Below are 14202 nucleotides of genomic sequence, written 5' to 3'. Positions count from 1 at the left end.
AGATGGATGTGCATCACCTTGACCCTATACTTAGAAAGGACCTAGCAAAGTGCGAACATCACACCCTATCCAAAGTGGGCAGGTTCACCTGCATGAATTGATGTCATTCGATGTTCAAACTACTACCAGAAGCTCAGATGTATTAGTGTAACCATATCACTCAATTCATTGTGCAAATTCCAAATGCATAAATGGGGTTTTTTTTTTTTTGGGGGGGGGGGGGGGAGGTGTTTAATAATGCAGAGATAGGATTATGGCTTGTAAGAGAGTGTGATTTTGACAAATCAAAACATATCTATTCAATTGAGATCATGGTGTATTTATATACAAAAGACAAAAGAGAAAATTACATGCTATAAGAACTATTCTCTAAACCCCCCCCCCCCACAGTCAACGGTCTTTCAAGGAGCTTGAGTTTAGAATGAAGAAAACAAAAACGAGAGTAGGAGAGTCCCTTGGTCAATATATCTGTCGGTTGATTGATGGTTGAGATAAACCAAATAGAAAGTTCCTTCTCAGCTACTTTGTCATGAACAAAATGAAAATCAATTTCGATATGCTTTGTTCGAGCATGAAAGACAGGCTTGGCAGAAAGATAAGTAGCACAAAGATTGTCACACCATAAGATAGGAGGAACCGAACGTGGAATATCCAATTTACAAAGAAGAGAATGAACCCATGAAATCTCAGTAGCGGCCGTGGCAAGAGCACGATATTCACTCTCAATGCTAGAGTGAGCAACGGTAGTTTGCTTACAAGATTGCCAAGAGATAAGATTCCCACCAAAGAAGACAAGATAGCCACCATGAGACTTTATATCATCAGGGCATCCAGCCCAGTCAGCATCAGTGAAGGCCTCAATAGTATGAGAGGGCAAGGGAGTGAGATGAAGACCATTTAAGATAGTTCCCTTTAGATATCGAAGAAGGTGCTGAGAGCAATCCAGTGAGTATCAGTAGGACAACTCATAAACTGACAAAGTTTGTTCATAGAAAATGATATCTCAGGGTGTGTTAAAGTGACATATTGTAGGGCACCGGCCAAACTCTAATATAAGGTGGCATCAGGCAAATGATTTTTCTTGCCTTCCATCATGCAAACTCCGATATAAGGTCCACATCTTTCTTCTACCTTCACTTCGGGTTTTCAGACCTACAACATAACTTTCTGGTTTAGGGTTATGAGGGATTTCACAGGTATATTCACTTTCAATTCTCTTGAAGAGCTATCATCTTCAGGATGATGAATTTTTCAGAAAGAAAAGAAAGTCTTGGTTGGAAGAAAGCGAGGGGGAACTTTTTTGAAGTCCAACTCAGGGTGAATTTTAAGTACTTCACCCCAAACTTCATCCCAACAAGTTTTTAGCATGTTTCTGGAGAATCCCATGAAGGCATGGTTATCTTTTGCCTGACGAATAGCATCAGCAATGGCCTTGAGAGAATCTTCGTAATCATTACGTAGTTTTTCCCTTTCTTCTTCAAACTTGCTTTTTTCTTCGTCCAAAGGGATAACCTATGTTGTTCAAACTAACATATAGGTTATCCCTTTCAATCTCCAGATTAGTTTTCCTTTAAGAAAGAGAATCGATGATCTCTTGCAATTGCCTATTTCCTTTCTCCAAGTTGGAATTCTCTTTCTCAATCTTGTGGAATTTGATTAACAACTCATCTTTTTATGTTTCAAAACTTCTTGACCATGCTATAGCTTTGTTTAGTCTCTGACGATTCTCTTCTCTCTCATGAGTGGCAAGCTTGACCCTCTCCATAGCATCATTTTTCAAGGCCTCTAATTGATCAATTTTTCTTTTTGCTTCAAAATAGAAGATTTCAAACTAGAATTTTCCTCCTGCAATTCATCACAGTGGTCAAAACACAACATAAAATCATCTTGCAAACCATCAATTTCAGAATATAGTTCTTTTTCCTTCATTTTGGCGGCTTCCAGACTTCTCTCGGAGATACTTAGACTATTTTTGAGATCTTGCACCTCATCAATTAGTTCAAAGCTCCTCTTGACCAATTCCTGGTTTTCAATGGAGCAAGAAACCTTTTTCTCTTTCCAAAACTTCAAAAAAAGCATTGAAAGTGGCACCAAAACATCTGCAAAAGGGAAAAAGAAAATAGATCAAGAAGATCAGCTGGGAATGTTAACAAGAGGAGTCATAATAGAAGATGGATCATAAGTCAACAGAAAGAAAGGAAAAGTGCATGAAATTCTTTCCCCCGGTGGCCGTTTCCCTTTTTTCACAAAGAATTCTGCCTTTAGTATCCCCACTCACGGGCAACTTCCCAATTCCATTTGGCCTTATGATTTTCTTTCAAATCCCATACAAGCTTGAAAGGATCTCTGGAATCAACAACACTCTGGGTATCCTTAGGAAGAGCATGATCAATTTGATGATCAGGTGCAACATCAGCAACTTCTTGATGATCAGGTGTTAAGACAACATCATTAGAAGTGACCTAAAAGTCTACAACTTCAGCTGCGAGGTCTTCTTGACTACCAACTTCAGTGGAGGGTTGAACTTGAGGTTGGATTTGCATATCTAGAATAAGGGGAACAATGTTAGGCATATCTAGAACATTAACATGGATATCTAGAACATGAGCAAGAATGTCGGGGACGTTAGCAAGAATGTCTGGGATGTCAACAGGAATGTCTGGAACATCGGTAGGAGCATCTTCTGGAATGTTGTCAAGAACAAGAGGTGATCCTTCAAGGTTTTCCTCATCAAATAGCTGATTAGCTGTTTGCTCAACAACTTCACCTGCAACATAAGCAGCAATTTCTTCAGTCATTTTCTTGATTTGATCAATCAGACTAACTGAAGGGTTCTCACCTCTTATCTCATGCTCCCTCATTTCCTGCTCAGGATTTCTTTTGGGAGAAGTATGATATTCTCCAATAACCTCATCAAAAAGGGGAAAGCTAGACACATTTATACTACAAGAAAACAGACTTACGGCGGCACTTCGGGTAAGACTATAGAGGCGTTTTTAAAAAACGCCGTTGTATGTTAACTTATAGCGGCGTGCGTTGTATGTGTCTTTTTAACGGCGTTTTTGTCCGTTTATCACGACGAAAACGCCGTGTTGCCCTAATTCACTCCCGCCTGTTTTTCACTTTTGGAAGATGGGGAGTCGAGTAAACCCACTCATTCTCCCGCTTTTAATTTCCCGATCGCTCTCTATCTCTGCCTCACTCACGCTCTCTTACTCTGTTTCTCTGGTTCGCTGCCTCCATCTCTCTCTGCCTCCAGCTCTCTCGCTCTCGCTTTTTGCCTCAGCTCTCTAGCTCTCTCCCTCTGGTTCACTGCCTCCAGCTCTCTCGTTCTCTCCCTCTGGTTCACTGCCTCCAGCTCTATCGTTCTCTACCTTTGGTTCGCACTATCCCCAGCTCTTTCTCTCGCTCACCTTTTCTCTTGCTGCCTCTGGTTGCTCACGCTCGCAGGTCTCTCTCGGTCGCGCTATCTCTCCAGCCCTCTTAGCTCAAAGGTTGGACCAACCGATTAGAAGATGAGACTTCAGAGTCGGACATCAGAAAAGAGTATCTGATTTGCAGCTTTGCTCTCGGACCTCATCAGTAGATAATCTACTTTGCAGCACTGCAGTCGGACTTCAAGCACTGCTCTCATTTGCTGGTAAATTTCTCCTTTCTAAGCTTTGGGTTTTTTGGTAGATCTGTGCTCTACCTTCTAATCATTGGGATTTTGGGTTTTTCTTGTGGGGGTATAGATCAACAATGGTGATGAATTTCTTTTATGCTTCAATTAGTTTTCTTGTCGGGCTCTCGCTCACGCTCGCAGGTTTTTTTTTTGTTTTTGGTTTTGGTTTTGTTTGATGAATGCTGTAAACCTGCTTGTTATATCAACTCTAATTCTTTTCATTGTCTCTAGCAACTGGAGCAATATTTTCTGCAACCGATTCTGTTTGCACCCTGCAGGTATGTGAAGTTTTAAGAATCAGTCATCGTTGTTTTCAAAACACTTTCTTTTAGTGGTCTGTGGCATTATTTGGTAGGTGTTTCATGTTTCCATATTCATAGAAAAGTTTTTCCTTATTTTGAGTCTGATTTAGACTCCCCGAAGTTGTAACATTGGTGTACATGTATGGTTAAAGCCTTAAAGGTGACGTCACTCTGCTTTTTGCAAAACTACAGAATTGTTCTTTTTACCATCATGCTCTTCTTCTCTTCTCATGTTGCTAATTTATTTATTCGATTACTGTTACATGATACAAGAGATTCAATAAACTGGTTACCAATCCTCCATTAATATGAACATTTTCCTTTCAATGTGATGGATGAAAAAAAAATGAGATCTTCTTTATACTCTAATTAAAGTGCACTAGATTGGGATCTAAATCTTTTGGAAGCCTCCTCTGGGGAGGGAAACTGGGGAGGAAGCTTGCCACATATTTAGCAGTCTCTAAGTATTGGGCATATTTACCCATATTTCCAAGGGCTTCCTCATCAACATTATCAGTTCTACCATCCCTTGATGAGCCACTGCTAATGATACGTAAGCCAGGAATAGCTTCCCTGAATGAAAAATTTCTTGAATCATCAACTGGGTAATTCTCTCCTAGTATGTTCTCAATGAAAGCCCTGGATTTGAAGGTCCAATTTCCAATTTTCCAATCAAAGCTGTAAAGTGGAAGGAACCTCTGACCATATGTCACAATGAACTCCACTGCAGCTAGAATGAATTCAAGCTCCTCTTTTGACATGTAGTAAGGGAAGCTTAAACTGGTTAATCCTGGTTTTACATCATTGTAGCCCTGCAAGAGTAACCAAGACAAACTAGTTACAATATCACTGAGCAAGCAACATAGAAAGAACACGGCAATGGAGCAATGAGAACCTTTTGAATAGCAGAGAGAAGAGCTAGTGATTGTGTCTCATCAAAGCCAAGCAAATGGCGGCCATAAGGTGCAGGACTAGCTTGGATGCCAAAGAGGTCACTGAGGAGCTTTGTGATGAAAGTCCCATGGAGAGGCTTACCTCTTCCATCTCTACCATGAGTTCCATTTTCATATATCATATTCATAGAGGAAGAATTAGTCCTAGGGAAGATCACAAAGGACATGATTGCTTGTCTTGGCACACTTGTGTTCCCTAACACTGATATGTTAGGGTTTGGAAGGAGTCTTTCAAGTGCTGCACTTATATGGAAATGATTCTTGGTTTTTATCACATTGTAGCCAATGAAGTCCTTCACCCAGAAAGCAATTGCTGCTCTTAACTTCTGGATGATTGGTGGTGTTCCTGCATCTTCCCTCTCTTCCACATCTTCGTAGTACAAGGTTTGCTGGGAAACAAATTCATAGGTTCACTTGTATCTTGATCCAATGCAGTAACAAATTAGATTACAAAATTACTTTGAAAGAGATCTAGGGTTTCTCGAGTTTTTAAATTATACCTCTGCAGTGAAGCCATTGACAAACCCAACAGTTCCAATGCTGGTTTAAAAGATTTTCAGAGCGAAGAGTTGATACCCCTGCAGCAATCCTTATGCAGCCTATCTACTTGCATTGTTCAAAATATGGATATAAACTAGGACATTCTTATGATCATGCTACTGCTGCTCATGAGAATCTCCAGATGCTACAGTCAGAATTGATGAAGCTTAGTGATGTAGCCTCGTGTGAATGAGAACAAGTTCTTCCAAGATCTTCAGATGATTAGCAGTGAATAAACTTGAGTTGACTGAATCAAGCTACTGTTTATGGCTAAAACAGAATTTGGACTTAGAAATTAAACTCTCAAACTAAGCTTTTGATGTGAACACAAAGATCCCCTGACCGAAACCCTAAGCTGGCCAAACTCAACAGGAGGGGCATTTTGGGCATTTTAGCCCTCAATTTGCTCCTGAAATTAAATTAGGATTTATTTAAAAAATTATTCAAGTCAGTCTGAATGCAATTTGAAGTTGTTTGGAGTCTTTTATTGTGAGTTGAAGCTATGTTTGAAAGAGTCAAGAGTCATAGTTGACGTAGGATAGGATTCCCTATCTTTTTTAGTCAGGAATTGTTTCTTTATTAAGAGTCCACTTTGAATGTAATAGAATGATTAGAATCCTTATCTGATTGGATCTCCTAAAGTTGAATGTAATAATAGTATGTTATGTTTAAAAATGAAAAGACAGAAAAAAATGAGAATAAAAAGAAAGAAATAAGAGGAAAGAACAAGGAGATAGAAAAGATTCTTTTAGGATCCAATCCATATTTTGATTTTCATCTTGGTTATCCTTTCCCCATTATTTTTGTTACATCCCATGAAGATTGAAAATATTCGAATTTTGCCTTTTCCTCCCTACTACCCTATTCATATAGATTTTTGTTAAAACCCTAACAACCCTTAGGATCCCAAATTTGTTTTCTTATCTTTCTCTCCAGTTCCCATCTACACCATAGGATTCCTTAACATTATTAGAATAATTTGCGGGAAGATTCTTGGCGAATCCTAAATTCTAGGGAGTCCTTCCAAGAAACCTTAATCCTAGAATTAGATTTACATCAAGTACCTTATTGGTTTAGGGAATATTTAAGTTGTCTTTATTATTTTTTTTCTTTTTCTTGAGTTGTTTAAATTCCTTATCTATCTAATTCAGCCAACCTTTTTTTTCTTTAACTCCAGACTCTGGTACTCTTAGGTAATTTGTTGGGAGAACTGGTTCAATATAATCCCATCTTACAATTTAATTTCTTCAATCTGGTCTTTGGCCTAACTTGTATTATAGTTATGGTGAATTAGAACAAAGTTTAATTGATCTTTTGATAGGTTATTCAGCTGAGTTGATCTACCATTTAATGGATAGAAGTTGGATTCAAAAATCAAGGGATCGTGGATTCCGTGCAGGCGATACATATGAAGGTGGTGTAAATGGATTCCTTGATTTTGCATTTTCTAAAGTAACCTTAGGAGAGAAGATTCCATGCCCATGTGTAAACTGCACCAACCACCGACTAGGAACACGAGATGAAGTGTTTGAGCACTTGATTGTTGATGGAATTATGGCTGGTTACATGTTTTGGAGTTACCATGGGGAAGTTAGATCTTCATTTACCACAACAACAGAGAATAATGTGATTCGTGAAGAAGATCAAGGCATTGTTAACCTCAAAGTCAAGTGGACATCTGAAGAGTGGAAGGTATACAATTTTGTAAGCAGTCCTGTGATTTTAATATTTTTTTTATCATAATATAATTCTATTTTTACTTTACCCATTTACTTATAAAATATATGACAAACATGTGTTTGATATATGGTAGGAAATGTCTGCAAAGAATAAAAGGACCAGAGAAAAACAAAATATATCTCATACAACTGGTCGGATGAGTTTTGCACAACTTGAACATGAGATGGTAAGTTTGTTATTCACATCTTGTGAAAATGGAGAAATTATGAAGTCGATGAGATTTTAGTGACATTAAGGATCAGAAATTAATCTACTTGATAACCAGCCATAATTACCATGTGGGTTGTTCATTGAAGAATCAAATTTAGTTGATATGTCATCGTCTCATATGCTGGGTTAATTTTTAGGAACACTTTCAGTCCCACCCCTTGTCCTTTAATATCAATGTCTACTTTTCTTGAACAAATCTACAAGAAAAGTAAGCTAAAGTAAGATATGTCAAAAAAAGAAAGCATTAGCTACATTTCCCAAGAAGTCAAGAGAGCAAACCAAACCATGGCTTAATTTGCTACTGTTTTGTTTGTGATTTTACTTGGTTTCATATCTGTGTCCTTGTTTTGTTAATTTGATAAAGTCAAGTAGTTGTGCTCGGGTTCACTCTACTTAATACGCATGTGACGTAGCTGTGTCTTCTAAGTTGAGTCAGCCACCTGTTGTCCTAGTCCAATTATCTGATTTTGGTTTTGTAACTGATTTAATTCACAAACCAGTACACAACTTGCACATGAGATGGTGAGTTTCTTATTCACATGATTTTAATCTTTTGTCATGTTTGGTTGTTTAGAAGGCTAAAGGCGAGGATGTTACCAGAGTTAAATTTTATAAGAGAACTCGCCAAAGAAAAGATGGTAGCTTCATAAATCCGACTGCCAGAGAGATTGCGGTATGATCTTTTGTTTCAATTAAATTTAGCTTATAGAGAATACTAATATTTTCTATCATGGTATAAACTAACTTATTTTATATTTGTTTATAGGAAAAACTTGATAACGAATTAGAGAAACAACTTGCAGAGGTAAGAGACACTTCTGCTGCCCAAGACAATGCTTTTGAGGTAGTCATTGGGAAGAAATGTCCGGGGCGGGTTCGTGGTGCAGGTGTAGGAGTTACACTTGCTAGTCGTCGCCTCACTCAGAAAGACAATGAGATACGATTGGAAAGAGAAAAAAGTCAGCAAAAAATTGAAAAGTTGGAGAATGAGATCAAAGACATGAGACATGACATCACCCGATTAACTCAACTTGTAATGGATAGGTTTGGTTCACAAGGTTCAACTCACTTATGTAAGTGTGAAATGTCTTTATGAATTTTATTGGTTTCTTTATGTTATAAATTATTGACATTTTATTTGTACAGCTGATAATTGAAGCCGTTGAGGTCTTTGCTAGAGTTGGACTGCAAAATCCACAAAAATTTGAAGGTTATTTTCATCTTCCTAAACTTCTTCCTCTTGTCTCTTCTCTGTACCTTAGTTTTTCAACTTTTTCCTCTTGTTTAAGATTAAAGACACTTCAGCATGTGAAATATATGATTCACTTTGTTTTTGTCAATCTAAGAGGACACTTTTATTTTTCTTTCTATGTGTTTTGTTTATCATACATGGATCCAATCTCAATGTTGTTTAGCTCTTTCTATTAGTTTTGAATCATATCAACTGGATTTCCTTGCCTGAATCCGTTTCATCTTTATATGGGTGCTTTCATTAGAGCTATAAATCCTGTCTTTCCCATTCCATAACCTAGAAAAGGCAGAAAGAGAGAGAGACAAGTCCACTCTGCTAACCAACCAGGAAGAACAAAAAGAGGGCTTCATTTTAGTAAGGGTTCACCAGTTCTGTATAAGACCAACAGGAATCCTTAAAAGATAAAAGTGGAAGTGTATCACTTTAGTTGACTCTTGAAATTAGTTCTAATCTCTCAAGTCTGGTTTTTTTAAAACCTAATCTATTTGAGAACACATCATTTAATCTTAATCTCCAGCAATAAATTGTATGTTTCTTAATCTCCAGGTACTGTCATAAGATACCTGATGACTACCCTTATGACTACCCTTTAGCTTCAGCAGCTCAAAGAAAAATTCTGCATATTGATATAATGCCATTGTATATCTTCCCTAGGCACTGTGATAAGAACCTTCAATTCACCAATGGAATTCAACACAAAACAGAGGAATTACACAAGAAATTCTGGCTTTAATGGCACTAGTCACCCCCTACACCTCACAGCGTCCTCAGCCAGAGGCTGCCCTGACTCATACTACAAAAAATGCTCGATTCCTCTACTCTCGATTTCTCCCTGTTTACAACCCCTGAGCCCTCGCCTCCCCCCCCCCCCTAAGGAGCACATGGCCTCACACGGCCTAATTCCAGGGTCCTATCACACCGCAACGCAATCTTGGGTTTGAAAACCTGCCTTGGGATTGGTCATAGGCTCACCCAAAAACTAAACATCCCAAATATGAGAAGTAATGGCAATTCTGTAGAAATACCAAAGCTTACAACTTACATACGGGCCTAGTAAATGGTGTTTTGTAATAAAACAGGATCTTAAATAGCTGTTAAGATATAAATGCAGTGAAAGAATGCCATGGTTATATTTGTTTAAGGGTTAATCTTAATCTTTTTGGGTTTAAATTCAATCAGTTTTACCATGAAAAGACTTGGAGTAGTCAGTGGAGGTGCTGATCTTGTAATGGAAGTTGTTGTTACCACAAGCGCTAGGGAGTTTAGAAGCGTAATTAAGATTGATACCAGAGATGGAACTGTATAGGGCCTTGAAGCAAAATTATTTTGGTGCTCATATCAGTTGGACTTTGACAGGACTAATTGAATGCCTTGCATGCTTTCAGGGTATGGCTTAGATTAAGTGTTTAGGTTTAGTCAAGCAATGACTCATATAGTTGCTCTCCTACACAATTACTTCATTTTATCAGAGAGAGAAAAATACAGTATGAACTGGCTTAATGTCACAGAACTAAGCTATTGAGACCTAATTGTCAACACAACCATAAGTAGGTGAATGCAACCACCCTTAACTAGTAAAGCAATTGCTGAAGCAACCTGACAGAGTAACGCAAGGCTCCAACAAAAAAATTAAGCAAAGAGATGCAGCATGCATCCGTAATTGACAATGAAGGAAGTATTGGAGTCTACGATTGATCAAATGCATGTGTTCAAAACACAGATTTACATGATTCACCTAAGGTAAGCTAAATCTACAGCCAGTCATTGAGTTTGAACTTCTATTCAAGCCCTAACACCCCCCCCCCCCCCCCCCCAAAATATACGGGGTCTCACATAGTGAAAAATAAAATAGAAGAAATGAGGAAGGTCTCACTAAGACAAAATGCTCATCAAGCGGGGTAAGCTCAACCTGAACCCAACAGGCTGGAAACCTGTCGGGAAAATAGGAGTTCATTGGATTGATGCTAGAAACATCAATTTTCACCTTCTGGGAAAAGAACCTTTTGCTGTGAAAAAGAAAGAATATATTCACATAAAAGACAAGGTTGCATTAGGATTACTAAAACAGAACAAGACTTGATAATGATAGCCATTTATGCTAAATACCTAAACAGTGATGGTTATTTTGGGGTTGGGATTCACTCATACATTACAGAATGATACTGTGTACTTGAATAATAGCATTATGAAAATTATCTAGCATCTCTGAGCAGGTCCTACTGATCATTTAAGTCCTCACTCAGCACAATTCTTTCCAGTTGATCAATAAAGTTATTGGAAGATAAAGGATGATTTCTTAGGAACTCATTTTCCCTTCTTAATTCTTTTATCACCCCTTCCATATCCGAAATTTGCTTTCCTGACATCTGATTTCTGCTGAGATCTTTTGTTTGTAATGCTTCTATCACTTCCTCCATTTCTGAAACCTGATTTTCAAGCATTTCTTTTTCATTTTTTAAGCTATCAACTACCTGCATTTGTTTTCTGACATCTGATTCATCTTGAGATTTTTTAAGCTATCAACTACAGTGATGGTTATTTTTCTGTTAGAAGAAGAAGGGGGAGAAAGAAAGAAAAAAAAAACAATAATATATCAGCCTTTTCCACCTTGAATATTGAGTCATCCAACCAAAAGCTTAAGCTATTAGGTGGAAAGGCCCAACTGGCATACAAGGTCATCCAAACTCCCAACTTGGTTGATGTCAGATCAATCATAGACACCCCCCCTCACTTGTTGGTCCTCTTTGGTGCTACACATAGAGCACTAGCGGCTTCTCATAATTGGCTGTACACTAACATATTATCAAGGTATTGAAGATGGTTGTGATACCATGGTAAGCTTTCCAAACCAAAAGCTTCAGCCAAGTGGAGAGGTCCAATTGGTATTAGAAGGCATTCAAGGTGAAAAACTGAGACGAGGCCTTCAGGACAGTTGCCTACTAAATGTGCTCATCTAATATGCAATGTTGAAGGCATTCCAATGTGGGGTCATCCAAGAAACCATTCCTCATATGTTGAAAGGGAAAAACTATGCTAGTACACCGTTTTCACTTTTTATATATATTCATACCCTTTAACCTAATAAAAAGGTGAGAATTCAGAGGAGATGGTTAAGGGCTATCTGAAAGAAATACTTGCAGGTTCAATGGAGCGCAACTAGAAGTCAATGGGTCTCTTCAAAATAAGAAAGCATAATCAGGAAGAGCGCAGGGGAATTAGGTCCAAATTTTGCTTCAATGGAGGATGGACTGTTGAAGAGGATAGCTTGGAGCTTCCTTTTGTTTGAAGGCATGGATTTTAAGCACCAAGTTTCTCTTTACACCTACGAATTAAAACACCTCGGCTGCATTGGCTGGATTTTGAACACCAATACCCCAAACAGTCTTGGATTTCTAACACCAACACTTTCCATGATGGTAGTTACTCTCAGTCAAAACTGAATTCAGAATTAGTATAAAGTTGGCTACTCTATTCCACCATGTTTGGGGAATAAATAGAAGGGCAACCTAACAATAGGAGTCCTCTAGAGACTCAAAAAATAAAAGGAAAGTGTTCTTGTGCGGCTGCATAAAGTCCCAAACAGACTTCAAAACATCAATCATTTAGATTTGTCTGGAAATTGTTTATTTCTCCTTCATGTTTCACCATTAGCATACATAAGTTTCTGTTGTACTAACCATACAGAGTATACTGTTGCACTATGGATCTAGCTAGTTTCTCAATTTGGGAAGAACTCTCCCTTGTGCTGTTTTTCATACCTATGGTTTTGATTCTTTTTTACTTTATTATTCATCTATAGCATAGGGTAAACTATGACCAAAGCGTCGCATCTAATTAAGTTTGGAAGAGCTTCTTTCTTTCAGTATGTAAACAACATGTATCCTTTTCTTAATACTTGTTGATTTCTTCCCCAATTTCATCCAATAGTTTCAACTACTTTGAAATCTTATTGTCCATGTTCTTCAAATAGGTTGGGGTTGGCATGTGCATGGAAGGAATATAACAAAATCCAGTTGTATATGAGCTGATGTCTGAAATGGCCTTTTGCAGTGAAAAAGTTGAACTTGAGGTACTTGAAACTTCTCCATCGTGAAATAATTTTTACTTGCTTATAGGATTATCTATGCATTTCTATTTCTTTTTTCCCCTATCAAGCTGGAACTTTTATTTTTGTCTACCATGTAGGGATCCACACATGGAAAAGATGTATTACACTCTTCTGTTGTTTACGTTAATTTTATATTGGTTAGAAGGGATATTTTCACTGCCTGTTGGATTGATTATTTTATGTACATGGCCAGTACCGTAGTCATTTTGTTCATATAAATGAAGGGAATGTTTTAAGGGAATAACCACTGAAATATTGTTTTGTGTTCTTGTTAATTTGTCAGATCATCAACATAGCTGAAGAGGTGTCAAGTTTGTTTTGAGTGCTCAGAGTCTTGTTGAAAGGGAAAAGAAAGAGTCTTCACTTGGAGTAAGTTGGAGAAGTGATGATATGGAGTTGATATTATCTATGGTGAAGAAGCTCACTGGAGGGCAAGTATAAAAATGAAAATTGTAAAATAGATTGTAAATGAAGTCATTTGTAAAATTGAATTTGGATTGATGGAATTGGATAATCATTTGTAAATTGAATTTAGATTGATGGAATTAAATTTGGCTTTTTGGAACATTTTTTTTAATTAAAAAAGCCTATCCCGACATTTGTAAAACACCGGCATAAGTATTATATACCGGCGTACGCCGCAAAAAACACTTTTCACGGCGTTTTTAAAAACGCCGCAACAAACATATTCAACGGCGTTTTATGGAAACGCCGTGAAAAGTACTTTTGACGGCGTTTTATAGAAACGCCGATAAAAGTGCCGTCGTAGGTACCCATCACCGGCGCTTCAATTTAACGTCGCTATAACAATACGGCGGTGCTTTTGCCGGCGTTTGTTGCGGCGTTTTTGAACCGCCGGGAAAGGTTTACAGCGGCGTTTTTTTGTCTTTTGGCGGCGTTTTGAAAACGCCGCCATAAGTCCGTTTTCTTGTAGTGTTACTTCAAACAAAAATTCTAATGAACGGACGGTTGGAACTTCAGTTTCGCTGGTAGAAGGGTGAATTTAGCAAGGAAGAGTGGAGATTTCATGTCCAGAGGTCTGGACTGATTCAGCTGCCCACTATGTATTCCTCTTATTTTCCTCAAGAGGGAAGATGAAGTTCGTACTTTCATACTCTTTTTCGAAGAAGTTAATTCTTGACCTGAGGAAGGTCCCATGGATCGAAGTTTTCTTTTTGAAGTCCTCATCTTTTTTGACCTTATAGCAAGGCTCTCATCAACCTCTACTCTTGTAATTTCAACCTCAACATCATCACTAGCTTTTTTGACAACTTCAAGATTCTCTTTCTACTGATTTCTTCTTCAACTTCTTTCTCTTTTCCAACAAATTTTCTTCTCTTGCTCTTGGTTCTCTTTTTCTTCAATTTGACATGATCATGCTCTTCATCAGAGTCATCTTTATCTTCATTGGACTCTCTATCTCCTGCATTCTT

At 37.9% G+C, this 14202-nt stretch overlaps 2 protein-coding genes across 4 annotated transcripts; one reads left to right on the top strand and one right to left on the bottom strand.

Moving 5' to 3' along the window:
- The first annotated feature begins 3114 nt into the window (after window positions 1-3114).
- LOC149029359 (uncharacterized) lies at window positions 3115-13358 on the top strand. 3 transcript variants are annotated; one of them, XM_089141592.1, is made up of 9 exons: window positions 3115-3640; window positions 3896-3942; window positions 6781-7151; window positions 7273-7365; window positions 7984-8082; window positions 8176-8482; window positions 8556-8619; window positions 12632-12730; window positions 13053-13358. In XM_089141592.1, exons 3-7 carry the CDS (start codon window positions 6810-6812, stop codon window positions 8564-8566), a joined length of 852 nt encoding a protein of 283 aa, XP_088997718.1. In that variant the 5' UTR covers window positions 3115-3640; window positions 3896-3942; window positions 6781-6809; the 3' UTR covers window positions 8567-8619; window positions 12632-12730; window positions 13053-13358. The 3 variants fall into 3 exon arrangements, with proteins under 3 accessions (XP_088997718.1, XP_088997727.1, XP_088997722.1); XM_089141601.1 differs by lacking the exon at window positions 7273-7365; XM_089141596.1 differs by lacking the exons at window positions 3115-3640; window positions 3896-3942 and having other exon boundaries at window positions 4443-7151.
- Window positions 4332-5041, bottom strand: LOC149029360 (uncharacterized). Its single transcript, XM_089143163.1, has 2 exons — window positions 4862-5041; window positions 4332-4778 (listed from the first exon to the last, which is right to left on the bottom strand). The coding sequence occupies exons 1-2, from the start codon at window positions 5039-5041 to the stop codon at window positions 4332-4334; spliced, it is 627 nt and encodes a 208-aa protein (XP_088999289.1).
- Window positions 13359-14202: the final 844 nt, after the last annotated feature.

The sequence above is a fragment of the Hakea prostrata genome, chromosome 1 (genome assembly GCF_041222555.1).
Source record: "Hakea prostrata isolate BN-2017 chromosome 1, UWA_Hpros_2, whole genome shotgun sequence".
Lineage (NCBI taxonomy): Eukaryota > Viridiplantae > Streptophyta > Magnoliopsida > Proteales > Proteaceae > Hakea > Hakea prostrata.
This window is presented reverse-complemented; position numbering and strand designations above follow the sequence as displayed.